General features: G+C 43.1%; 1 protein-coding gene and 1 long non-coding RNA gene across 3 annotated transcripts in view; one reads left to right on the forward strand and one right to left on the reverse strand.

Moving 5' to 3' along the window:
* The first annotated feature begins 14,691 nt into the window (after nt 1-14,691).
* Nucleotides 14,692-20,242, forward strand: LOC125101011 (uncharacterized). Its single transcript, XR_007127731.1, has 3 exons — nt 14,692-14,739; nt 14,848-14,959; nt 20,022-20,242. It is a non-coding gene; the product is annotated as an uncharacterized LOC125101011 (long non-coding RNA).
* ANKRD55 (ankyrin repeat domain 55) overlaps nt 19,746-26,237 on the reverse strand; it is a 94,420-nt gene continuing 87,928 nt past the window's right edge. For both annotated transcript variants that reach the window (XM_047731600.1, XM_047731601.1), the window contains 2 exons: nt 22,538-22,630; nt 19,746-20,157 (listed from right to left, as the gene is read on the reverse strand). In XM_047731600.1, coding sequence (XP_047587556.1) covers nt 20,036-20,157; nt 22,538-22,630 — 215 coding nt within the window. In that variant the 3' untranslated portion in view covers nt 19,746-20,035. The remainder of the gene's footprint in view (nt 20,158-22,537; nt 22,631-26,237) is intronic.

Raw genomic sequence — 26,237 nt, forward strand, 5'->3', positions numbered from 1 at the left:
AGAGGAAGAGGTGGGCAGCTTGGAGCAGGGAGAGAAGGGAGTTGGTGGGAAGTTTTGGGCCAAGGGCAGTCAGAAACAGAAATGTGAAAATTGCAGGCGCAGAGAGGATTCCTAAAAGTGTTGACCCCTCTCTAGGCAAAGAGAGAAGTGGAGAAGCAGTCATGAGAGCAGTGGGTGTGAGCTGGAAATCCTGAGGGGAAGGTCTACTCCAGTCTGACATGAATATCTGTTGACTTTGGCTCATCAGATTTCCATTTGTGTATTGTGTGTGTGTGTGTGTGTGTGTGTGTGTGTGTGTGTGTGTGTGTTTCAACAAGGAGACAGCTCTCCAACAGCTACATTTCTAGTGCTGCAGGAGGTCCCATTTCATTCTTCCCAAACATAGCTGATAGGTATTAAAGGGGAAAAAAGAGACAGCTCTGTACTTTCATACAAAATTCTTCATTTAGGGGTCAGTTAAACCTTTTCTTTTTTTAAGATTTTATTTATTTATTTGACAGAGAGAGAGAGATCACAAGTAGGAAGAGAGATAGGCAGAGAGAGAGCGGGAAGCAGGCTCCCCGCTGAGCAGAGAACCCGATGCGGGACTTGATCCCAGGACCCTGAGATCATGACCCGAGCCGAAGGCAGAGGCTTAACCCACTGAGCCACCCAGGTGCCCCAGTTAAAACTTTTTTATTGGGGCGCCTGGGTGGCTCAGTGGGTTAAGCCGCTGCCTTCGGCTCGGGTCATGATCTCAGAGTCTTGGGATCGAGCCCCGCATCGGGCTCTCTGCTCAGCAGGGAGCCTGCTTCCTCCTCTCTCTCTGCCTGCCTCTCTGCCTGCTTGTGATCTCTCTGTCAAAAAAATAAATAAATAAATATTTAAAAAAAAAAAATAAAACTTTTTTATTGTTTGGTTCTCCTTCCATATTCTGTTTCCTGTTTTCCCATTTGGCAGTAATACTCCCCTCCTTGCCCCTCTGTGCCCCACCACCCTCCAGTCTCTTTCTCTACTTTCATTTCAGAGGCTGACAAAATCAGAATGTTATTTGGTTTTGAAATAGTCACGGCAGAAATTTATGAAATCTTTTTATCTAGAGATTTTACCAAGGAAAGGTCTGAGTCTTTCTTCTTTTGTGACAGTTGAGGGGGCCCATGTGTCTTGGGGGAGGGCCTGGTGCTGGTGACAGAGCAGGTGGCCTCTCAAGGACCCCTCCCCCTGATAATAGAAACACCTGATCCCCAGAGTAGGGGCAGAGCATGGAAATGGGAAAAGCTTCTCTGCTTCCTCCTCGAGATCCAGTGGGAGACCCGGCCATTTTGGCAAATAATGGTGGCTCACTGTCACCACTTTATTATGTGGTTGATTTGGAAAGCAGATTGCTGAGAATGTCAAAGCAAAGCAGAACCTTGAAAACTGCTTTTAGGTGAGGGCCCTCCTGATGCACACTCTGGGGTTCTGGGGCACCCGTGCATGCAGGGATATCTGAAATCTTTCCTCATCAGCTGTGTGGGGTGGACAGATCCTTCCTGCATAAAGCTACACTGGGAAGTGAGGACTGGGGGTCTGAGGCAGCTTCAGCTTTCTGAGACTATATTACGAAAGCAACTAAGTAACAAGAAATAATCACTTGGGCTATAAAGCAGGTTAGTGCTTTATTTAAGCCAGTGAAGACAGAAATAGTCTAACAAATCATAAAACAGAAACCTGAGAGAGAAGCGGTAGGGTGGAGGGGGGACAAGTGTGCATCTTCAAGTTCTAAATACACTGCCCTGTTTGGCTGTGCTGGTCTAAGAGCAGCCTGGGCTGGCCCTTTCTGGACTTTCACCTCTAGGTTCTTTGTTCCTTCCCCTTGGCTTTTGCTTCCTGCGGTCAGCCCCACTTCTTCAATAAGCCTTTCCTCGGGCCACCAGATGCTCCCAGGCTTCAGGAAACACTCCTTCATCTGTCCTTCCCAAATGTTCCGGTGACTGGAGGCTCTCTCAGCTCACCATGACACTGATGATCTGAGGTGCCCAGAGCTCATCAACAGCCATGATGGTCCCCGTGCTGCTCAGGCAGCTTGGCTAAGGCCTGCCCTGGGCCTACAGTTGGTGACTGGGGGGTTAAGACCAACCTTTAAAGGAAGGAAAGCGAATGACTGAATGACAAAGTTTGATTTGTCATGTTTTCTATTTATAAATGAAACCACATTCTGGGAAAATGGGTGACCATAAAGTTGACATCCATCTATCTGTATTTTTCATCAGTCTTCTGTGGGGGAATTTTTCTTCTACTTCTTAAGAGAAAATAAAAGCCACTGGAGAGAAACGCCCTCAAATTCTTGACACACACCTTTCTTCCAACCATCCTTTCATGGGCTCCCTCCATTCTAGTTGAAGAGATTGCTCATTGCCACACTCAATGCTAATGCTATTTCCCTTTCAGCCTGATGGGCTTTGTTCTGTTCTAGTCCTTTCTCCTTCCTGCTGCCTCTCTTGCTACTGCTTCATTCCATCAGCATTTAAACCAGTTCAAGTTTCTCCCAACCCAAAACAATGCCCTCCTTTGTTTCCACAAGTTGCTTTCTTATGGATTAACTATACTTTCATCATTCTGTATTCTTGATGCTCTGGCATCTGAGGCCTTGCTGACCAGGGAGGGTCCACCTCTCTCCAAGTTAGCTAATTTCTAGAGACAAAAAACAACTCACCTGTCCTGTGTACACTAGCCAATTAGGAACCCATACCCTAACCACCTCTTTTACGTGGCTCTCACAGGACTGCTGCACTTGGCCCATTCTCCTCCTATGCTAATTACTCCAGGCCCAGGTACCAGACAACTGTAGACAGGCTCTCTGCTCCAGAGCCCACCAGAATTAGTCCTGCTAGCCAATTCTAAGCCCACTCACCCCGCCTTGCCTTGCCTTCCTATAAAATTCACAAGAAAGTCTTCTGTCTGTATTTTCCCCCATCTTCCTCTGCCTCCTGACTGACCCTGGTGCTTCCCCAGTGTGGCCCAGTGTGGCCCGTCTGCCCCTCCTTTTGGGAACTCTAACAAACTATGTTTTCCATGGCAGTGGTCTTCTGATCTGCTAGCTTCCCATTACTGGAATAATAATGAAAACTAATTTTAAAACATCCATCTACTTCCTTATCTGTTTACCTTTGGCTTCAATCAAGTATATTGAAACAGGTATCTACACTCACCATCACCACTCCCTTACTCTCCACTCTGAAGTTCTCCTATAATCTGGCCTTTCTCCCAACATTTCTCTAATACTGATCCTGTCAAGAACACTAAAATTTAAGGTGGCTTTTCTGGCATTATATGATTTAAGCTCTAAGCGGCATCTGATACTGGTAACCACTGCGTTCTTTTATTTATTTATTTATTTATTTATTTATTTATTTATTTATTTATTTATTTTTACCACTGCGTTCTTGAACTGCTTTTCTTTGGTTTTAGTGATACTTATCTTTTCCACCACAATTTCTTAGAATCCTTTGTGGGTTCCATTTGTTTATCTCTTCATTGCAGAATCCACAGAAAATTCAACAGTATGCTTGTCGCCTCCACATGGCTATCCACCAGCATTTTGGAATGGGAATATCCTAAATTGCGATCATAGCTCCCCCAAAGCCCACTCCTGCACTGTATTGCCTTTCTCATGAACGGCACCTGTCATCTCTGTTGTTGCCCTGTGGGGTCAGAGTTTCGATGGCATCCCCGGCTCCTCCCTCTGTCATATTCCCCACATCTAGTCAGTCACTGAGGGCTACTATCAGTTTTACTTTTTCGATTTTTCAAATCCATTTATTTCTCTCTTTCCTAATTGTCCCTATGTTAGTTTGAGTTCTTTTCTCTCTCACCTGGTTAATACAATAGCCTCCTAGTCTCCTCAACTCCATTTTTGTTCCCTTCCTTCCATTCTTCCCACTGGGCCACAGCGCTCTTTCTTCGCATTCCCATCAGAGCACGCAACCCCCTTCCTCCACTCTATACCCCTTTGATTGTGCCTCATTACTCTTAGAACACAGTCCAGATTTCTCCACATGCCTTCAAGGACTTTCATCTTGAGTTCTTTGCTTGCTTCTCTTATCTCCTTTCCTGTCATCCCTTCTGCTCCCCCATCATAGTGAACTGTCAGCTGTGTCCTGAATGCTTTCTCATCTCTTAACCTTTGTCTGAGCAGTTCCACAGGCTCTCTTTCCTTCTCCTGTTCCTGGCCCACTCTAACTCATTATCAGATCCCTGGGATATGAATCCCACCCTAAAGTTTTTTCTGATTTTTAGGTGGTTCCAGAGCCAACAGAGTAACTCCATCAAGTCTTACCACCCTATTACCTGCCTGGTAGTGATAAGCACCTTGATGGCAAGCCCATCTCTGGCTCACTGTACCCTTTCTAACAGTTTGCACAGTGCTGACACAAATGCTTGCCGATTCCAACCAACGCTTGTGGGCAAGAGTGGTTCCATGAGATGGCCTGTCCTGAGAACACTAACATTATTGTCCTCATGTTCCTTTCCTCATCAAGAATAATACTCACTGAGTGCTTACTGTGTGTCATGCTATTTTCCAAGAGTAGGGGAAAAAGCCAGACCACTTCCTTATTTACTCCATTGACATGGCATTTAAATAAAGTCACTTTCATTTTTCTTTATCCCTGTGGTGATTACAACTGAGATCATTCTTGTGGGGGAGGGTGTATAGAAGCCCCAAGAACTAATCACTGACCTTGAGCAACACAGACCTCAGGGGGATAGATTTCCCAATTATCCATGATGTATTTTGAACATGTGCATCTAGCCATTCGTCAGAAGCCTGGAAACGTTAAGGCCAAATCATCACCACTTAAAAACATACTTGTTTAGAGCTTATTTTTCAGCGGGTGGAACTGGACCACATTTCCCATCTCTAATTAATTCCGATAATTAAATCATTAATAAGCTAAAGCCATCTTTTGGGTTGCTTGTAGAAATACAATTGCTAATATGATATGCTAATATTAATTGCTAATTTGGGGGAAAAGAGGTCATTGTCGGGCACAACGAAGTCACTATTTCTGAGTTAGTGGAATTTTTGATGACTTCCTAGAGCAAACAGATGTTTCTACATGTGAGGCTTTGAGCATATCTAACAGAGGCTATAAATAATATTGTAACTTACATATCTGACACTGGCCACTGCCATCTCCAGAGTCTTTATCCACATTTGTTATAAAACAGTTTGCAAAGACCTAACAAGAAGAGCCAGGCAATTCCTGGATGAAATTATGCCATTTCATCTTCAGAGAGAAGAAATTGTTGCATTTAATGCTTCCCTACCCCACCATTCAGATTGGGAGGAAAGGTGTTGTTATCTCAGTCCTCTTGGGCTACCATACCAAGTACCACAGACTGGGAGGCTTATAATAACAGAAATTTAGTTCTTGCAACTTCCTTATTCTAAACAGACTAAGATAAATGGATCTTGCCTAACGGAACTTCCTAAAGTAGAGAGGGGATCCCAAAAGAAAGGTGGGCAATTAGTTAGGATCTTGGGGTGGTGAGAAGAGATAAGCTCTTGACCAGAGGAGAGCGGTTCTCAGCAAGAGAGACCAAGGGGGATAAACCTGAAGCCTCCTTCTACTGGAGAGAGGCCCCGATGGCACAGCAGTCACCAGGGGCCGGGGCGGGGGCCAAAGGAGATTCCATCAGACTTTTGGGGATGCATTTTGGCTCCCTCCTCCCCTCTCTCCATAGGGTGACCCCAAGGGGCCCAATACAAGTGCCAGGAGGTTGGAGAAGAGGTAAATAAAGGAGAGAAGAAGCTAACAACACCCAGTTCTCCATAGTAAGCCTCCAAGCCAGAAGCCAACAGATCAGAATTAGGTTGGAGTTAAGATGTTAAACTGTTCTGAATTTTGAATATCAAAAGCTGATGTTCTTGGACCTGAAAAGCTACTGGATCTGCCTGAGATTTTTATCTAGGGCCTGGAAAAATGGTCTCTGTCTACTAGGGAATGATGGGCAACATTAAAATTGCTTTCATATTCCCCGTCAATTGAGACTTACTGCCTGAAAGAAATGTATCACATAGGCATTTTGACATGTTTGCTTTAAAAAAAAAAAATGCAGCTTGATACTTTACGGCTTCTTTTTATGTGTCCATGGGTATGTACATACATACATATCATATATATATGATATGTATGTATGACTTTAACAGTTGGAAGCAGATTTATAATTGTTCTAGTCCAACATACTCATTCCCTAAATCAGGAAAATTAAGTTTCATTAAGCTCTCTTTCAGTTCCCATGTTTTATGATTTTATAATATGGATAGTGACTCATAAAAGATATTGAAATAAACCTCGCTTTTCTCTTATGGATATGTACTTGGTTATCTTAAAACAGAGTGAAGTAACCTCTGGTGTCAGAGAGGTGCTCCAGATACTAACTGCTCACTGCTTCTCACTGCTTCTGCAGTGACTGCTTCTGCAGGAGACCCAAGGATGCTTGCTGCTTTTTTTTTTTTTGCTTTTTTTTTTCTTTTTTTTTAATAGACCAGGGATCTGCCAGCCTAAGTAACTGCAATATTCGACCAAGAGCCAAGCCTGGGAGTCCAAAAACAGAGTCCAACATTGCCCTTGTTTTAGATAAGATTATTTCTATTCACCTTCAGAGAACATTTGGGTCCCCCACCTGCCCAGAGATTCAGGCTTGCAGGCTTACAAGATGTCAGTCTTCCCACAGAACCTTGGTTCTGCATCCCTGACCTTTTTTTCCCACCCCAACGGCACAGACAAAGGTGGGAGGATATATTAAAGATCTTAAAGCAGGAAAATGGAAGTAGACAATGACCATACTCCATTAATCTCATTCCTTCTGCGTTCTCCATTTAACATCACCAAATTCTCTGTTATAGCTCATGAACCATTTACCATGCCTATTATGGTGATTGGTGGGTGTGGGAAGAGATGGCTCTCTTCTTTTGCAGCTTGGCAAGCATTCTGTGGTTGACAGAGCACCAAAAATCTGAATTCCCCTTCCCTTCTCTTCTTAGGCCCTTAAGGTCTAGAAGCAGATGCAGTGACTGAGTGGTTAAAATGTCAGAGGAAAGAGGCAATTATCTGTAGCTGTGTGTCAGGACCTTGGATATTTGGAAAAATACTGAATGCAGTGAGGAATGTGTGGAACTTACCTGAGAAATCCCTTAGGCAATGCACAGATAGAACCCAGGGGTGTCTCAATGGCCTGACAGACAGAAAGGGCAGGAGGCCTGAACACCAAGACCTCTCTTGTGGCCTGAGGTGTCCTAGCTCAGCTTGACCTATAAGAAAATGCAGCTTGCATCAGCTCTGGGCTCACTAGCCTCCTGAGCCTTCCAGAGTGTACAGGTCCCCAGAGTGACTCTGCCCAGCTTGCTCGTCACCAAGAATTCTGAAGCATTGGCTCTACGGGCAAAGCCAAGAACCACTCCATTGGTTTGCTGAGATACCCTATACAAGATGACAAAGAGCTTTCCCAGGAAAAAAGTGGAGGTCTTAACAGCAAAAAGCTACTACTAGAGTAACTCCTATATCTCAGTGATTTGAGATGAGACAAGTTATTTCTTGAAAACACTGAAGTCCATCTGGGTCTTTGGCAATTGGACTCAGACCATGTCAGAGAGTGGTTTCGCCATCTTTTATGGCCTCAGAGTTCTCCCCTGGGGCCTCTGCGTCTTACTCTTGGTGACGGAACTGAGAGAGCATGAAAGGCCCTCTGAGAGGTTTTAGAAAGTTTGGACACATCATGGCCACTCACATTCAGAATCAGCCCATGCCTCACCCTGATGCAAGGGCTCGGGACAAGTGGTTTTGCCATGTTCCCAGGAAGAAGAGGTCACCATGGTATTGGTGGCGCCGGCAGTCTCAGCAGAACCAGGTTAGCTCCCGGGGGGGTGGGGGGTCAGGGGAAGCAGGATGTGTAGGGACTACGAACCACACGATCTGGGCAAGGAGGCTGGTCCTGCCACTTACAGCTGTAAGGCAGAGTAATGGTCCTGATCTCATGGGATGGTTGTGAGAGTTCCACAAGAGGATTCTCATGAGTACGGGACTTAGAACCACAACTGCACTGTAGTAAATGACTGAGGGATAGTAGCTGTTTATGAATGGGAAGCACCTATACCAGGCCCAACAGAAGAACATGAGCTGCTTTTGTTTCTCCTCTCTCTTGTTTATTGCTTCAACTAAAAATGTTTTTCCTTTTTTTTTTTTTTTTAAGTAGGATCCACGCCCACTGTGAGCCCAACATAGGGCTTCAACTCATGACCCTGATATCAAGACCTGAGCTAAGATGAAGCGTCAGGTGCTTAGCTGACTAAGCCAACTGGGCGCCCCTAAAATGTTCCTTTCTAATGTCTGAGGTCCTTCCTGGAACTCCATCTGCTTCACCTTTTCTTTCCCATTTTTCTTCTTTGCAGCAGCTTTGGATAGCTATTTCCGTTCTGGATTTTAATTTCCTCCATTACACACCCTCTGGTTGTAAAAATCTCCTTTGCTTATGCTCTATCCTCTGGCCTCCAGTTCCCTCCCCACCATCAAATACCTCCTGAAAACCTCCTCTTTTTTTTTTCTTTTAAAGACCCCATTTATTTATTCGACAGGGAGAGACAGACAGACAGACAGACATCACAAGTAGGCAGAGAGACAGGCAGAGAGAAGGGGAAGCAGGCTCCCCGCTGAGCAGAGAGCCCGATGTGGGGCTCGATCCCAGGACCCCGAGACCATGACCTGAGCTGAAGGCAGAGGCTTAACCCACTGAGCCACCCAGGCGCCCTGAAAACCTCCTCTTTTTTTTTTTTTTTAAGATTTTATTTATTTATTTGTCAGGGACAGAGGGTGAGAGAGCGAGCAAGCACAGGCAGACAGAGAGGCAGGCAGAGGCAGAGGGAGAAGCAGGTTCCCTGCCGAGCAAGGAGCCCAATGTGGGACTCGATCCCAGGACACCGGGATCATGACCCAAGCCGAAGGCAGCCGCTTAACCAACTGAGCCACCCAGGTGTCCCTGAAAACCTCCTCTTAATGAGACTTTGTCTTTATTGCCCATTTAAAGAATCTTTCTAAAGTAAGTGGCATGGTCCCCTCTGGTTTTCTACTTTTCTCTCTGTATATTTTATCAATTCTCACAGGAAATAGATCCCAGGATATACAGGGCTATTAGTGGCAGCAATGCCAGTAACTGGCAATCAATCAGATTTCATGGAGTTCCTTGGACACTGATGGGACAGTCAAAAAATAGAACCAGAGATAATTAACAGTCTTGGTCATGCCTTACCCATGTAAATGCAACCTGGAGAATTTTGGCTGGCTTCCTCATCACATTTTGTTTTATTCACAACTGTCACTTCCTCACCCTGGACCAATGCACATAATGGGGATTCACAACTTTTTTGCTAAAATAATCTTTGTCTGCAGAAGGGAGAGTTAGCAGCAGAAGATAAATAGTAAATGAAAACAAGGGAACATTTAAGAAAGACTGCTTAGTTTCTTCTGGTAGTCTCTGCCATAACTTTTTATAGAATTTTAAATTATAAGATTAAAGTCATTATTAAGAAGTATTGTTCCTCACATCAAAAAGAATATTAGTCAGGGTGCCTGGGTGGCTCAGTCAGTTAAGCAGCTACCTACAGCTCAGGTCATGATTCCAGGGTCCTGCGATGGAGCCCCACGCCTGGCTTCCTGCTTGGCGGGAAGCCTGCTTCTCCCTCTGCCCCTTCCCCCACTTGCATTCCTACTCTCTCTCTAAGAAATAAATAAAATCTTTTTCTAAAAAAATAGATTAGTAGTGTTAGAAGGGCTAGCACATTTAATAAAAATGTATGTCTTAGGAACTAAATGGCCATTCTTCTTCATTACATTATTCATTTTCTCTTAAAAACTGTCAAAAAGACACCTCCTCCACATTCACTTTAATTGAAAAAAAGTAATTATCCATATATTCTTGCCAGAGAAATTTTAAGGTAATAAAAAAAAATTCAGAGTTCTCTTGAGTTAATCCTGATTTTAAAAAGATTTGTACAGTTACCTTTCAAATGTTGAAGATAAAACACACTTGAGAAGCTTCCTGACATTTTGTTCTGTTTCCCTTCTCATAACAACCAGCGTTACATTGAAAATACAGAAAAGAGAGATGATTTTTAACTTTATGCTTGATGTCTGCATGTGCACATACTTAGGTCTCTGAGATTTAAAGCCAATTCTCTATCATTAGGGGGCTGCATTCAAAGCTGACAGATCTTTCAGGCCTCTTTCCTTCCTCCTCCCTCTTCCAGAGTTCATGTGCACACCCACAGAATCTTTAAGAGGTTAAGAGAAACTGGATCACAGAAGTCAGTTTATTTTGCCTCTTGTGAGCCACTGTGTTAAAAAGGTTTGCACCAAGAGAGAGAAGGTAATGGATAATCCATTTAAAAAGCTGTGAACTGGAGGGTATTATGCTGCGCAAAATAAATCAGTCAGTGAAAGACAATTACCATATGGTTTCACTCCTCTGTGGAATATAAGAAAGTGCAGAGGATCATAGGGGAAGGGAGGGAAAACTGAATGGGAAGTCATCAGACAGGAAGAAAAACCATGAGAGACTCTTAACTATAGGGAACAAAGGGAGGTGGGTGGGAAGATGGGATAACTGGGTGATGGGCATTAAGGGAGGCACGTGATGATGAGCACTGGGTGTTATATGCAACTGATAAATTACTGAACACTATTTCTGAAACTAACGATGTACTATATGTTGGCTAACTGAATTTAAATTATTTAAAAAAAAAAAAAAAAAAGCCGTGCCTCAGGAGTACCAGAAACACCTCTCTCCTCTTTGCGGGGGTAACTACCATTTTTTCTTCTGTCGCTCCACCCAGAGAAACTCTCTGCTTGGCCCCTGGGTTGGACTGGGAATGGCAGGGACTAGGGCTGGTGAAAGCATGAGCTTCCATGTCCACTCCTCCTCCCTCTATGCCACCCCCACCTCACTTCCTATAGTGTCTCAGCAGTTGGCTATCCTTTCCTGAACAGATCTACTGATGAGGAAATGAGGTCAAATTAGCACGAAGTATCATTTTGAGAAAGAAATACTCAGCAATGTCAACATTTTGGAGAGTGGCAGAGCTTTGCCAAATATGTCAAGTTTTTGGTTTTTGGGTAGCGGTTACCACTTTATAAGAACTAGTCTAGATTTCCTTATACTCTGATCCTGTACCTCTGGCTTTCATCTTCAGGATCTTGAAGAGTTACAATGTTAATACTCTGGATTATCATTTCACTAAATTGTTACATTCCCACTGTGGGAATTTCTAACATGAAAATTTATTCTAGGAAAATAGAGGGTTTTTTCTTTTTCTTCTTCTTCTTCTTTTTTTTTCTAAAATAAAATGCTATAGAGGTGCCCAGCTGGCTCAGTTGGTAGCACATGAGACTCTATCTTGGGGCTGTGAGTTTGAGCTCCATGTTCAGTGTAGAGATTATTTTAAAATAAATAAATAAATAGGGGCGCCTGGGTGGCTCAGTGGGTTAAGCCGCTGCCTTCGGCTCAGGTCGTGATCTCAGGGTCCTGGGATCGAGTCCCGCGTCGGGCTCTCTGCTCAGCAGGGAGCCTGCTTCCCTCTCTCTCTCTCTCTCTGCCTGCCTCTCTGTCTACTTGTGATCTCTCTCTGTCAAATAAATAAATAAAATCTTTAAAAAAATAAATAAATAAATAAATAAATAGCCATATAATAATTAAAAAACAATAAAAGTAGAGAAACAATTTAAGAGTTAACATTTGGTTTTACTTGGGAAAATGAATACAGGAAATCTCATTTAAAGGGGAGTTGGGAAACCCTGAAAGGGGAGCCTTCTTGCCCCTGTTTGCAGATCCCACTAGGAATAAGCATAGCTCAAACCTCCCAGGAGGCTGAAGCTTACTTTACCATTCCACAAAAGGAAGGAAGTTTTCTCCTTGCCCAGGAACAGTCCAGCCAGTGACAACTACAGCAACTCAGCAAATGAGAAGCTGCCACAACCCCAAACTCTTGTCCTCTTCCAATGGACTTTTGCTTCCAACAGCCCCCCCAACACCTTATGTGTCCCTATAAAAGAACACTCCTCTCCTTAGTGATCTGGACTTGCCAATGGTTGCTATAGTTTGCATGTCCAGTATTGCTATTCCCCTGTTCCCAAATAAACTCCTTTTACTGGTAAACTGGCTAGTTTATTTTTTAAGGTTCACATGTTAAAAGATAATTTATTGGCTTCAAATTTTAAAAATGACCAAAACAGAGAGTACACAGTTTAAATGACTTTTTTCTTCTAATAAATACGGAAAATCCTCATAACATAACCTCATATAAATTTGTTTTATCCTTTATACTTTGTAAGTTACTTTTCCTACAGCATCTACCACAGGGAGAACAGTCAATAAATGCTTGCTGAGAGAACGAATGACAGCATGAATACTGTACAATCATCTGCTTCTGATCCAGAACAAGTTAACTCAAGAACAGAGAAGAGATGCTGGAAACGGGGATAATTTCCAGATGTTGACGTTAGAGCTGAATCTGTAAGAGGCCTCCCTGCCTCTCTGAGTGATGTCTTAGTTCTTGGGTCACAAGATTTAAATTAACCTTTCTCTTTACCAACAAACAGTGACTGGTTATGCAGCCGGCCAAGCAATTCAGACTCATAGATATCCATGATTTGCCTGGTTTATACATATAAGGAGAACCCTGCTTATCCCCCTTGATTCTTGGACAACTGGCCTGAAGAAAGGCACTGTCACATTCATTTCCTACCTGCCTTCCACTCCTTCCCAGGGGCTGGTAGTGATCTCTTAACTAGGTGGGCAGTTATGGTGGAAACTAGGCATTTTCCTGAGTTTTATAGGGTGTGAGGGTAACTACAAGATCAGACGTGAAGTTACAGAGCCTACTTTACCAGAGACTACCTATCTTGAACAGAAAAAGGGCCTAAACTGAGCTGTGAGCTGTTAAGACTCACAAGGTAACACGGAGAAACTGTTCATCCATGAATACTCAATACTCATTGCGGTGTGATGTGGCTCATGATGAGCTCTAAGGGCAAATCGCATTCTGAGTGCAGTGTTGAGTCACGCATTCATTTATCATATGGGTTTCACTGACACTTGGATTATATTCTATCCCACAAAATATTACAGTTTAATACAGTAAAACCTACACATGATTCCTGTGCCTCAGCAGTGTTTGCAAAAGGATCTATTTTTAAAATATCGCAATCTCCTACACAGTTCCAGGTATGGGTCTCTTCAACAGTGTTTGGAAGGAACAGACGCCGGGGCACCCCTTACTCCGGCCTCCCACACCCAGCAACCTCTTTTCCAGTCGCAGCTTCGGAACCACGGTCTTCCTCCCTGGACAGCCAACACCGCCGGGCGAACGTAGCCCCTGCAGTGCCCCCCACCCCCCAGCAGGAGCTCCCACCGTCGCCTGATCCCACCCAGGGGGAGGCCGCGTGGACGCCGGCCGCCCGGCCCTGCACACCCACCGCACTGACCTCTCTCGGGGCGGCAGCTCAGCAGGGAGCACGTGGCTCCGTTGGCGCCACTCCCGCCAGTGGGTGGAGGAAAAGCTCCCGGGGCCTCGGCGTCACCTGAAGATGACAACCAGGCGGCCGGCGGCGCCCCTTCCGGGACGTGTGTGCGGAGGCCACTCCGACGCGAGCGGTTGAACCCTGGATGTCGACGCAGCGCGCAGATGCCGCCCGGGGTCGCGGGCCGCCCGCCCGAGCTGGGCCTCGTGGCGCAGGCGCCGCCGACCGAGAAGATGGCCGCCGCCTGTCCGACCCCGCGGGCGGCCCCCAGGCGTCTCCTCACGCGGCTCCCCCTCGGGCATCACCGGGAGTCTTGCTCCGAGGGGCCCCTTGGCGCCTGCCTGAAGTCAGGGCTTCTGCCCGAGCCTCTTCCTGCGGCCACCGGGCCTCTATTCAGCCACCCTGAACACTATAGACCAAGCCGTAGGCCAAACGGAAACAAAGCTTTTGCAGAAAATAACATTAAAGTGCTCTTATATCTAAAAGATTACTCCCCAAAATGTTATACCCAGTGGTATGCTGGTAAACCAGATCTCAAATATAAGAAAGTCCTGATTTTTAGTGTTTTCCAGAGTCCATGGTGTTGGTGTTCCCACCGGGGCCAAGGTCAAGCCACCAGTGGTTCAGACTTCTTGAATACTGGATTTAACAATCAACTCTTACAAGCTGGTAAGAGCTGGCCCGAGCATATCCGAGGAAGCAAAATCTTATTTATTATATAAGCTTTTGTTAGAACAGTAGAAAGGGCTTTATGGAAGTTTGACTCTTCATCCTGAGCTAGTAGAATGTGGCGAAGGGGAGAGGATGCTCCCTAAACGCTCCACTAATAGAGACTGAAAGGGCTAGTTCTCCTGAACTCAGGAGTTAGACATTCAATGGAAGGGAGATTCTTTAAATCTTTTCCTTTTTTCTTTGCCTTTCTATTTTTTCCCTCCTCAAAGTCACCTATTCAGAGAACACTGGGTAGGTATCTTAGAGCGAGCTATTTCAACACATGAGAACATTCCTTTGGTTTTTAGCTTTTCTGGAATTCAAACGCTTACTTAGCTTTGTCATAGAGATTTGAGAAAAGTCCTCTGGCAGCCTCCTTCTAGCTGTAAACCACAGTGCTGATTGGCCTCACTGGTGGTTTGTTATTCTCTTACATACTTTCAGAAACTTCTCATCTAGCTCTGCAGCTTGAATAAGTTCTACTTTTTCAAATATGGTTAGTGCTTGGCTCCATAGTGGTGCTCCCGAAGTCCATTTTTAGGGTTTTAAGTTTCTTTTTTTAACCTGATTGAGCATAATGCCTGTCTGCTCTGTATCTCATCAGTAGGTAGGATTGAACCCTGACAAAATAGAGAAATTATAGTTGGTATCTCCTGGGACATCTTGGAACAATGTCTTCAGTATTAGTCAAGGGAAATGGGTGTCATCTTCTGCAGGTGAGACCAGTGCTTATTTTGTTTATCACAGAGAACTATTCTTTGGGCTCTAATATGTGGCTTTGCTTCCTCATAAGCTGGTCTTTTTATTATCAGCATCTAAATAGTTGGTAAATATAATTGGTTTCTCTTTAAAAGCTTCTTTGGGAGTACTTTTATACACCACATGAAATGGAAATAATGGAGAGAATTTCCTTTCCTCGTCCCTTTATGTCACTTACTGCTATGTCTCTGGTGGTGATTCACCTTCTGGGCACCAAGATACTGTTCGTGATCATCTGTATCTGGGCTCAGTTCTTGCATTCACTTACCATGTGCAGCCAACTACTCTCCACCTTCCCTCCACCTTCTCACCTTATAGCTGGCCTCACATCTCTAAATCTCCAAACTCCATCTTCCCATCAGTAAACACAACATGTTAGAGTCTACCTAAGGGAAACAGCAGTGTTTCTTTTGTTCTCATTTTTCCCAGTTGTGGACCACTAGAAATTGTAAAGTGACTTACCATTCACCATTAATAAAATTTTTACTAGGGATTTAGTAATTAACAAGCTATTTCCCATTTTTCACATGTTAGTGTGAAAATTCCCTTTGTCCTTCTGATGACAGTTGTGCTAATATACCATGCTGATTCATTGACTTTTCATGTTGGTCTTTGGGGATTTCTTGAAGCTTGAAGCTCAGTTGCCTAAAAGACCAAGGTTGGATGGACTAAAATAGAGGTCAGTATGGGAAGGCATTTTCTTTGAAAACAATAGTTTTGATAGAAACATAAAGTTTGGTGACAATCTTCATCTGTCAGTATTAATATTTCTATGCCCATGTCTAGGAAATATGTGACTCTGACGGAATTTCCTGATTTGATTTTTTTTAAAAAAGATTTTATTTATTTATTAGAGAGAGAGAGAGAGTGCATGAGAGGAGAAGCAGAGGGAGAGAGACAAGCAGACTGTGCTGATCATGGAGCTGGAACGCAGGTCTTGATCCCACACAGACTGTGCTGAGCGTGGAGGTGGAACACAGGTCTTGATCCCACAACACTGAGATCATGACCTGAGCTGAAATCAAGAGTTGGTAGCTTAACCTGCCTGAGCCACCCCAGTACCTCTAAGGAGAAAGATCATTTTCCCTGAAGGCAATAAGAGAAGCTAACTACCACACTTGAGAGTTGCTATCATGTGTTCTGTTTATTATTATTAATTTAGTTTTTCACTTGAGTGTTATGTTTTATGCTAAGTTCAGATATGTTCCTTCTTAATTACCCCCATTTAAGCCCTACAGTAGATTCCAAAGTTTGTTTTCAAGAATGCCTTTAAAACACCAAGATGCTTAGAGACATGCATTGGTAAACTTCAAAGAGTAGGGGCAAAAGCAAAATCAATGATTATGTATGTCTTTCTGGAAGGCACAATGTTTCTAATCAGTCACTTGGTGACGTTTTCTAAAATTGCATTATCAGGCTGTGATTATTAAGAGTTGGAAAGGATAATAAGCTGGAGTCACAGAAGCTTTTTATATTGGCTGAGTCCTATGAAAACGAGAGCATTAGAGTTTAGTGCTTATGGGGAGAAAGAACACCTGTGTTACACCAGGTGATTACCGAAGGAAAATAAGAAAAATGGCGGGGGGGGGGGGGAACCCTACCTTTCCAACAACCCTAACTGGTTAGCACAAATTACTGAATTGGTGGACTCTTTCCACAAGTATTAACATTAGCTCTCCTCTGCCTATACAGCTTTTAGGCTGAATGAATAAATTCAGAAAGGGATGCTTTGCCAAAGGTGTATCTCACCAATGATATTTCTGGAACAGGAAAACAATGATTTGGGAATTATGTATGTGGACTATGGGACTAGGAAGACTCTGCCATTAGCTGTGTGACTGTGGGCGAATTAGTCAACTTCTTTCTTTGCCTTGGATTCCTTGTCTGTACTTGGATAATACAGGTTGATGTAATGATCCCAATGAAATAATGTATGAACAGTTATGATTTTTATGGTGTAAATAAATGATACGTCCTTAGCAAGGAAGGGAAGTATAAGAGGTAAAATAATAGTGATTTTAGAAGAAAAACTTACTTGACATTTTTTAAGTTGGGCACAAACCAGCAAATACCTAATATCTGATTTCATCAGTAAAAGGATAAATCTACCCCAAACAAGCCACTTTACTTGGTGACAAAAGGTTAACGGGTCTATTTAAAAAGTTGGTAGTGGGCAGCATAATACTTCTTCATAGCTGACAAAAGATTCTTTTTTTTTTAAGATTTTATTTATTTATTTGACAGACAGAGATCACAAGTAGGCAGAGAGGCAGGCAGAGAGAGAGGGGGGAAAGCAGGCTCCCTGTGGAGCAGAGACCCTGATGTGGGGCTCAATCCCAGGACCCTGGGATCATGACCTGAGTCGAAGGCAGAGGCTTTAACCCACTGAGCCACCCAGGTGCCCAAGATTCTTAAATCAGCTTCAGCGGGCAGGCCTAACATTAGAAAATGCTAAGTGTGGGGGCCCCTGGGTGGCTTAGTCTGTTGAGTGTCTGACTCAATTTAGCTCAGGTCATAATATTAGGATCTTGGGATTGAGCCCTGCATCAGGCTCCATGCTCAGCAGAGTCAACTCGTGATTCTCTTTCTCCCTCTCCCTCTGGGTGCATGCTCTTTCTCTCTCACTCTCAAATAAAATAAATAAATCTTAAAAAAAAAGAAAAAGAAAAAAAACTAAAGGGAAATGTTATGTGTGTATACCTTAGTGCAAGTGTCGGGGGATGGTGGCTTTTTCCAGAGCTATAGACAGGTATGGTTTCCCTGTTTGTTATTTTTATTTATTTTTTAAAAAGATTTGCAGGGCTCGATCCCAGGGCCCTGGGATCATGACCTGAGCTGAAGGCAGAGGCTTTAACCCACTGAACCACCCAGGCACCCTGGTTTCCCTGTTTTTTAAATTGCTTTAGCCGCTTAGCTATCCACTTGGTAAAGAGAACTTAAATGAGCACTTGGGGACTGAGCTTTGGTTAGTGTGGTAATTTTTTGGATAATTCATTAATATTCCAGTTCTCCCCTTTCCTGCGGGTGGAAGAATTACCTTCATCTGATTGCCTCATTTGGAGTTAGGCATGTCCCCACATGACTTGATTTGGCAAATGAAATGTAAAGGGAAGTGATGAGACTCTCCTGGCACTTCCTCTATTTTCATCACCAAGGAGGCATGTGCTGAAGTAGAATGTACACCTGCCAACTCTGCCAGCTGGTACGCGACATGTACTGTGAATGAGCATTGTCAGCCAAGGAGATTTGGGCGTTGTTTATTATTGCAGCAGAGGCTGGCCTGTCCTGACTAAGCTAAGCCATCTATGTCTGGGTATCTACTTGCACGAACATAGATTCAGAAGTAACCGGTGACATTATAGAACCACCTAGCTGATACTTAACAAAGAAGGATTCTTCCAAGATGCAGCCCATGAACGAAAGGTAAGAGAAAACCCTTCAGAATCTATGTCCTGAGAACTCTTCCATTTGCCCTCCCATTAGCTTGGGTGACTGTCAAAGGCTTTCTCTTCTATAATCCCTAATTCAGACTACTATCATTGGCAAAATGAGACTGTGGACTAGTAACCTCTTTATTATCACTTCCTACATCTCTCTACCTTGCCACCTCCCTCTCTACATCCCTATTTCCTTCCCTTCCTTCTTTCCTGGGGGAAAAAAAAAAAGACTAAGTGCACATTGTGTGCCAGGCACTGTATACATTTCTAGAAGTGCAAAGCCAAAACACTATGATTTGGCCTCAGAGGAGCTTCTATTTAGTTAATGGCACAGTCTGACCTCTCTCAACAAATAATGCCAATATAAAATGGTAGTATTGTACTTGAGATATTTACAGAATAACATATAGGCTTAGAAACAACACAGAATTGGGGCACCTGGGTGGCTCAGCTGTTAAGTGTCTGCCTTCGGCTCAGGTCATGATCCCAGGGTCCTGGGATGGAGCCCTGCATCGGGCTCCCTGCTCAGCGGGAAGGCTGCTTCTCCCTCTCCCACTTCCACTGCTTGTATTCCTTCTCTCACTGTGTCTCTCTCTGTAAAAAAACAAAAAAAACAAAAAAAACAAAAAAAAACCCTCTTTTTTTGTCAAAAAAACAAACACACACACAAACGACCATAAATAAATAAATAAATAAATAAATAAATAGAAATAACACAGACTGAATATGATCTTATACACCTAGGCCTTAAAGTTTAAATCAGTCCAAACAACACACAAATATCTTAGTAAGACCTACAGTTAGCAGTAGTCTTTCAAACTTTACTAAATCATAAGTTGAGAATGTCTTGAATAGGCAGAGACCATTATTCTCAGAGAAAAGAATGATTAAAAACACAGAGTATTTGAGGAATGTATGAGAAATTCCTATCTTATTCAGTTGGGCCAGGATGTAGATCCTTCCAACTCACACGATCTTCTCACTATTACAACAATCATATCTAAAAATGACAATAAGTGGAAATAATCAAATAACAAAGAAGATACATAAACACTGGCAAATGATTTGGGCTATAGCCAAAATCAGAAGATGTTAGAAAATATCTTACAGAAGCCTGTACATTTAAAAGCTATAAACTGTTTATAAAGGAATTTGCTACTATAATTTTAATTAAGTTTCATCAACGTAAGATAGAATTGCAATAAATGTGAAGAAAAAGTATGGAATATACTTTTCTGTTGTTTTTTATTCAGCAAAGCATGTATTTTTAAAACAAAATCATTTAGGAAAAAAAAAAATCTGGGGATGCCACAATGCAAACGAAACACAGCAAAGTCTCCCTGCTGATAACATATTGTGACTTTTTATTTTGGCATGGAGACACCACAGAAACTCACAGACTTAAAACATACATACAGTCAAAGATTCCAAGCACTTCTTTGGGAAGTATCATTGGAATAAGGAGTTACAAAACTGTGAATGGCTTCTAGAACGCAATTTACTACATCACTCTTTGTTCTCACAAACTAGAGTAATCTCATTCTTTGACGGCTGAAAATATATGTCATCTCTATTTTTACAGCTGGTGACCCACAGTTAATTTTCATCAGTGGCGGGATTGGCCAAGCTTTCTCTGTCCTTGGCTGCTGTGCTATGTCCCCGTTGGCTTGGAATAGCAGGAAGCACTCGGTTTGTCCGCAGAGGTCCTCCAGACAGAACTGTGGAGAAAGAACAGAATGGGAGTCTTTCAAGGTTTGCTTCTCTCAGAATCTCAGGACAAATGGAGGTGGCAGAATAAGGAGTGGAGGAATTTCTAAGGAGCCTGTCTTGGTGAGAGCCCAGCTGCAGGAAAAAGCTATGTCTCTATCCATTCAGGCTTACCACGTGTCATCAGCGATGTCAAATATGCACAAACACAAGACGGAGCCAAGTTTGTTCAAAACACATCAGGCAGTGCGTGCTTGGCAGAGCTCTCTTTTCCTGGGGTGGAGTAGCTGTTGATGGCCAAGTCAGCATAATGCTCTAAATGAGCCCCAAGACATCTGTACTGATATTTTATGCGAACCTCAAAAGGTTCTCAGGGTTCTCTTAAGAAAAGCCCTCTGTACCTTTCCATTTCTTTTTCATTGAGCTAAAGCTGATCGAATATCTTTATCTTCCCTTCTCTCCTTACATTTAATTGTGGAGAACGAAACGCTCCTGGGCTCTGCGAAAGAAAATCCCTTCTCTGGCTTCTCCAAACCCCACCAGGATTCAAGGCCAAGTGACTACTTAATTAGGTATCTTTGTCAGTCGTTTCTGCTTAAAGATAAGGTCAGGCTTGAATTTCATCTAGTGATTGAATTCACACCATCCCAAACTCTCACTTTACATGGATCAGGAAAAGCAAAGGAATGGATCTGAGATTTTGGTTTTGGCTACAAACTCTTTGTATGAGTTTGGACATATTATCTTCACCTCTCCTTTTCCTTATCTGCAGAAGGACAGGGTTATACTAAGACCCCACTGGTTACTGTTTTTACCTAAGGAATCCTAGAACCCTTGATTGGTTCCTTCCAAACTACAGCCTGGGGCAGAAAAGACATGTTGGATATTTATTCTGTGCAAAGTGTTGCCAGGGTTTTTCACCTGTTACCTCATGTAATCCTCCCAACAACCTTGTCAGGCTGGCAGTGTTCCTATAGGCTAAGGGAGGAAACTGAAGGTTAAGAAACTTGTCTGAAACAGGGCAGCTCTAAAATCATCCAACCTCCGAAATAAAGAGGGTATGGAGAAAGAGAGAGAGAGAGAGCATGAGAAAGTACCTGCATGCTTGCATACATATTATAAATGACGGGGCTGGGATAGAAAGAAAAGGAAGGAAGGAAATTAGAATTCTTAAGTATTGCTTGTTTGCATGAGTCATCTGATTCAGTGTCTTATAGTTTTGCTCCTGGCTCTGCTACTTACTACCTGAGTAATGTTGGGCAAATCATGTAACCTCTCTGAACTTAGTTTTCTCATCTGTACAATAGGAATAATAATAGAACCTGCCTCCTCATACAGATATGAGGATATACAAACTCAGAATTTCTGGATATGGGGCCCAGAAATCTACTTTATAACAAGCACCCCAGGTAATACTTTAAGTACACTCAAACTTGAAGATCACTGGCTGAATAGAATATATTTAATATTTTATATTTAAGAAATTTTTGTACAAATTATAAAATAAATCAATAATGTCAAAAGCAGTATGGGTGAACAGCATCTCCATGATTATTCCTTTCTGTTTAGGGATGCATAGCTTCTGAGTACAGGAATAACACATATTTGTATCTGTTCATCAGAGTAAGGAAAGCAATGTCAAGAGACCAGTCTTAAGAATTTTTTTTTTTGGGGCGCCTGGGTGGCTCAGTGGGTTAGGCCGCTGCCTTCGGCTCGGGTCGTGATCTCGGGGTCCTGGGATCGAGCCCCGCGTCGGGCTCTCTGCTCGGCAGGGAGCCTGCTTCCTCCTCTCTCTCTGCCTGCCTCTCTGCCTGCTTGTGATCTCTCTCTGTCAAATAAATAAATAAAATCTTTAAAAAAAAAAAAAAAGAATTTTTTTTTTAAAGATTTTATTTATTTATTTGGCAGAGAGAGATTACAAGTAAGCAGAGAGGCAGGCAGAGAGAGAGAGAGAGAGAGAGAGAGAGAGAGGAGGAAGCAGTCTCCCTGCAGAGCAGAGAGCCCGATGGGGGGCTCGATCCCAGGACCCTGAGATCATGACCTGAGCCGAAGGCAGAGGCTTAACCCCCTGAGCCACCCAGGTGCCCAGTCTTAAGAATTTTTAAAGCACCTTCTTAAACTCATTAAATAGTACATAGCAAAATAAACTTGTCATTGTTTTTATAATCCAAACACAAAAATTCCTCAAGGGAGGGAGTATTCTTTTTTCTTTCTAAACAAGCATTACCAAGTTGGACGAAGCTTTCAACACTGTCTCTCTTCTATTTTCCTGTAATTCACAAGTTTTGGCGCCTGATGTTCCCTCAAAATATGAAAGTAAACTGAAATAACAGTTGCGTCTAGACATGTTAACACTTGCAAAGGCAGCCGAAGAAGATTCAGAATACTTACATTTTTGGTCTGGCAGAGGAGCTAGGTTGTTCCGGGTGATAGGAAGGTCCCTGATCTGGGGTCTGTTTGGGGACAGATGCTGAAAATTTTGTCCTGGGGACAAAAAGAATTGTATCAATCATTTGAGACATAACCAAGTACAAATTACAAAATCCACTGCATTAGAGAATTGTGAAGTTGTTAGAGATCACGGAGTTTAAGATTCTAACAAGAACAAAAATCATAACAGCTACACTTTACTAAGTTTCTTTACAGCAAAGTCACTGTTTCAATGAAAGAAAAAGACATCAGAAGTCAATTCTTAATAAACTAGTTGAAATAAAATTTTAAAAACAGCACAGTTGACCACCCACTCCATAAAACTTAAAAGTTCGAAAAAATAAAATAGGGTATAAAGTATAACATCTTAATCAAATCTGTGGTGAAAAATACAAATCAGTAGGATATATTCTTCTAGATTAGTGTTTCTCAATGCTGGCTGCACATAGGAATTATCTGAGGAGTTTAAAAAAACACTGTTGCCCTAGCCAAACCTGAGATCGATTAAAAGAGAATGTCTGGGGCTGAAATGGGGCATCAGATTTTTATCAGTTTTTTTTTTTTTTTTAAATAAAGATTTTATTTATTTGTCAGAGAGAGAGGGAGAGAGAGCGAGCACAGGCAGACAGAATGGCAGGCAGAGGCAGAGGGAGAAGCAGGCTCCCTGCCAAGCAAGGAGCCCGATGTGGGACTCGATCCCAGGACGCTGGGATCATGACCTGAGCCGAAGGCAGCTGCTTAACCAACTGAGCCACCCAGGCGTCCCAGATTTTTATCAGTTTTGAAGGGATTCTAAAATACAATAGGCTTGAGCATCACTGCCCTAGAAGATGGGATCTGGGTGAAGGTACTCAGGAGATGGCTACTCTCTAAGTTAGGCCATAAGCAGTTCTGTCCAGGAGCCCTGTGTACTGCCTTTTGGGAACCAATGGTTAAAATCTCAGGAATTTAGTGATCAGCTTGACATCACAGTGGCAGCCTGGTGTCGGTCATGGTAGAAGTATTTATACTATGGACGTGGCAAGCACTGATTTCTCTCCTGGAGAGCCAGCTGTTAAATATTTATCAATACACTACCGATTATAAAAGAGTGATCTAAATCTCTTAGAGTAGAAAGAATACCCAAGGTATTTAGGTCCTTTTAAATAGCTGACCAAGTGGGACAGAATTAGACTCGTTTGCCAGCTTGGGCAAGAGATGCTCCCTCTCTAAGCCTCAATCTCCTGACCTACAAAATGGTGAAAATAAGGTATCTGTCTTTTTCACTTGTCATAAAAATGAAGTAGGAGAACAAATATAAAGCATTCAGCTTACAAGGTTAACGCTCACAAAACATTAGTAACTATTACAGTTTTATTCTGTGGAGTGTTTAACATGATCTCCTGGAGAGTGGAGAATCTTTTGATCTTTTGCCTCATAGTCTTGTAAGAATCAAAACACTAACAGAACTGCTCATAGGTTTAATTCTGCTTGGGTCAAGAAGTCCTTAGAATAAGGTGGAAAAAGCATTAGCCAAGATCCACTGTCCATCTGCGTAGAGGAGTCCAATGACATATACTAAGGGCAGAGATCTGAGCACTGCCATTTGATGAAAATTGAGCAAAATTTCCAGTCTCTCTGGTGGATATTATATTTTTATTCCTTTGTATTCTAAAGGTCAAACAACTTCATAAGCTATTTAAAAAGAAAACATCCTTGAATAGAATAACAGTAAGTGATTATAGCAAGTACCCATATCAACTCATACCTTACTTATCTATGAACATTTGAGCAGAAATTTACAAAACCAAGAAATGAGATAATGATAATTATGGTCAATGTTTACTGAGAACTTAGGACTCTCAGGAACTGGGCTGAACCCTATAGGCATGACTTCATTGAATCTTAACAATCACTTTCCCTTGTGACACAGATACCATTATCATCCCCACTTTACAAAGGAGGACTCTGGGTTGGAGGACTTCTCAAATGTGCTCAAGGTCGCAGAATGCAAAGCAACAAAGCTCCAACTTGGGTTTGTCTGACAGAAAACCCCATCCCGCCTCCCTAGCAGCCAAAGCCATTTTGACAAGATAAGAGATGGGCAGAAAGGGGACATGACAGTGATCTGAGAGGTGGGGGGAGAGCTAGACTTCATTCTGCACTGGCATCTGGCTCAGTTTGGAAGGACAGGGTGGAGCTATGCACAGCCCAGAGCACTTTTACCTGTCCTATGGGCACCTTGGGGAGCATCCAGCCCATGGGGACAGGGTGGAGGACCACTGTCCTAGATTGAAATGGCAAGAGGGGTTTTCACAGTTAAACAAAGGAATTTGGTTAAGCAACTGAAGAAATTCAGCACTCTATTGTGTTCTCACCATATTCCTGAGCCTAGAGCACAAAGAGGACAAGGCAATGTGCTCAGGAGGAGATTATAGTGTATGCTGGAAGAAAAGCAGGTTAACTTGTTCTTTTCGAGCCCAAGAGTAGAGGTGTGAGGGCATCACGTAGGAAAGAGGGGTCCAGAAAGGTGGAGGTGTCCTGAATCCCACAGGGCTCCCCCACTTCCTACCTAGCTCTGCGACCTTAAGCAGGTGGGCTAACCTGTCTGTGCCTCCATTTCCTCATTTCCAGAATAGGGATTAAGAACTTCCTCCTGTAGCGCTGTCAAAGGGGAAGTAGCACTTCACTACCTGCCCCACAGGAGGCTCATTAAGCCGTTCTTCCATGGTTCACGGTGAGAAAGAGCCACAGCTCCTGTAGAGGTCAGGGTGACTTCCAGACAACAGTGGCTTTTGAGCTGGTTCTCAAAAGACTATACAAATCTGCCAAGCACACAGTGGACAGAAGGCATAAATAACAGGGGCACTGATGCCATAGACTGAAAGGTATGGGTTATCAGGGAACTGAGAGATATTCAAGGAAGTGTTCAAGGGGTAGGGAAAGGATTGGAGATGGGAGGCCCAGATGCTGAGAATGGGAAGTGAGGCCCAGCCACGCTGGGAACATTCTGTTTACCAGCCAAAGAATCTGACCTTTGTCCTGGAAAAGATGCAGCACCTCTGAGGAGCTGAAACACAGGGGTCAGCGGATCAGATCCTACAAGATCAGGGAGGACAGCACATTGCTGCTGTGATAGTCTAGAAAACTGGGATTAGGGAGTTCTCTCTGGAGGGAGAGGGGGAAGCGAGCGTTTTCTTACTTTCTGTGTGATGGCTTGTAAATAACCAGGCTGGTAGCAAACACCGCAGAGCTTTCTGTTCCATTTTCTCTGAAAGCTGCTTGCAATGAATTAAGCTGATGTGCTCCAAATTTCCTCATTAGGTTAAGTGCCCCATCCCACATCTCTCTCCATCTAGCCCACTGACAGGTCTCAATGAATGTTGAACAATAATCATTGCAGCTAAATGTTCAGGGTTGCTGATGCAAGCACAGGGTATTGGCTGCCAGGAATTCAAACGGCAGCACTGTTAGCCACCTCTTACTTCTACTAAACCCAGGGCAGAAAAAGACGAACTCCAATGCCAAAGGGGCTATTCAAGTTCAAACCAGTGGTGGGTGCAGTGGTATGATTTACAGCATCCAACTGCTTTATCGTATTGGACTTTCATATCAAATATAGGGATCAATGTTGAAATCTGCTAGATAAATAGCTTAAACCACTAAGTGAACCCTCAGAACC

This window comes from Lutra lutra, chromosome 5 (genome assembly GCF_902655055.1).
Source record: "Lutra lutra chromosome 5, mLutLut1.2, whole genome shotgun sequence".
NCBI lineage: Eukaryota > Metazoa > Chordata > Mammalia > Carnivora > Mustelidae > Lutra > Lutra lutra.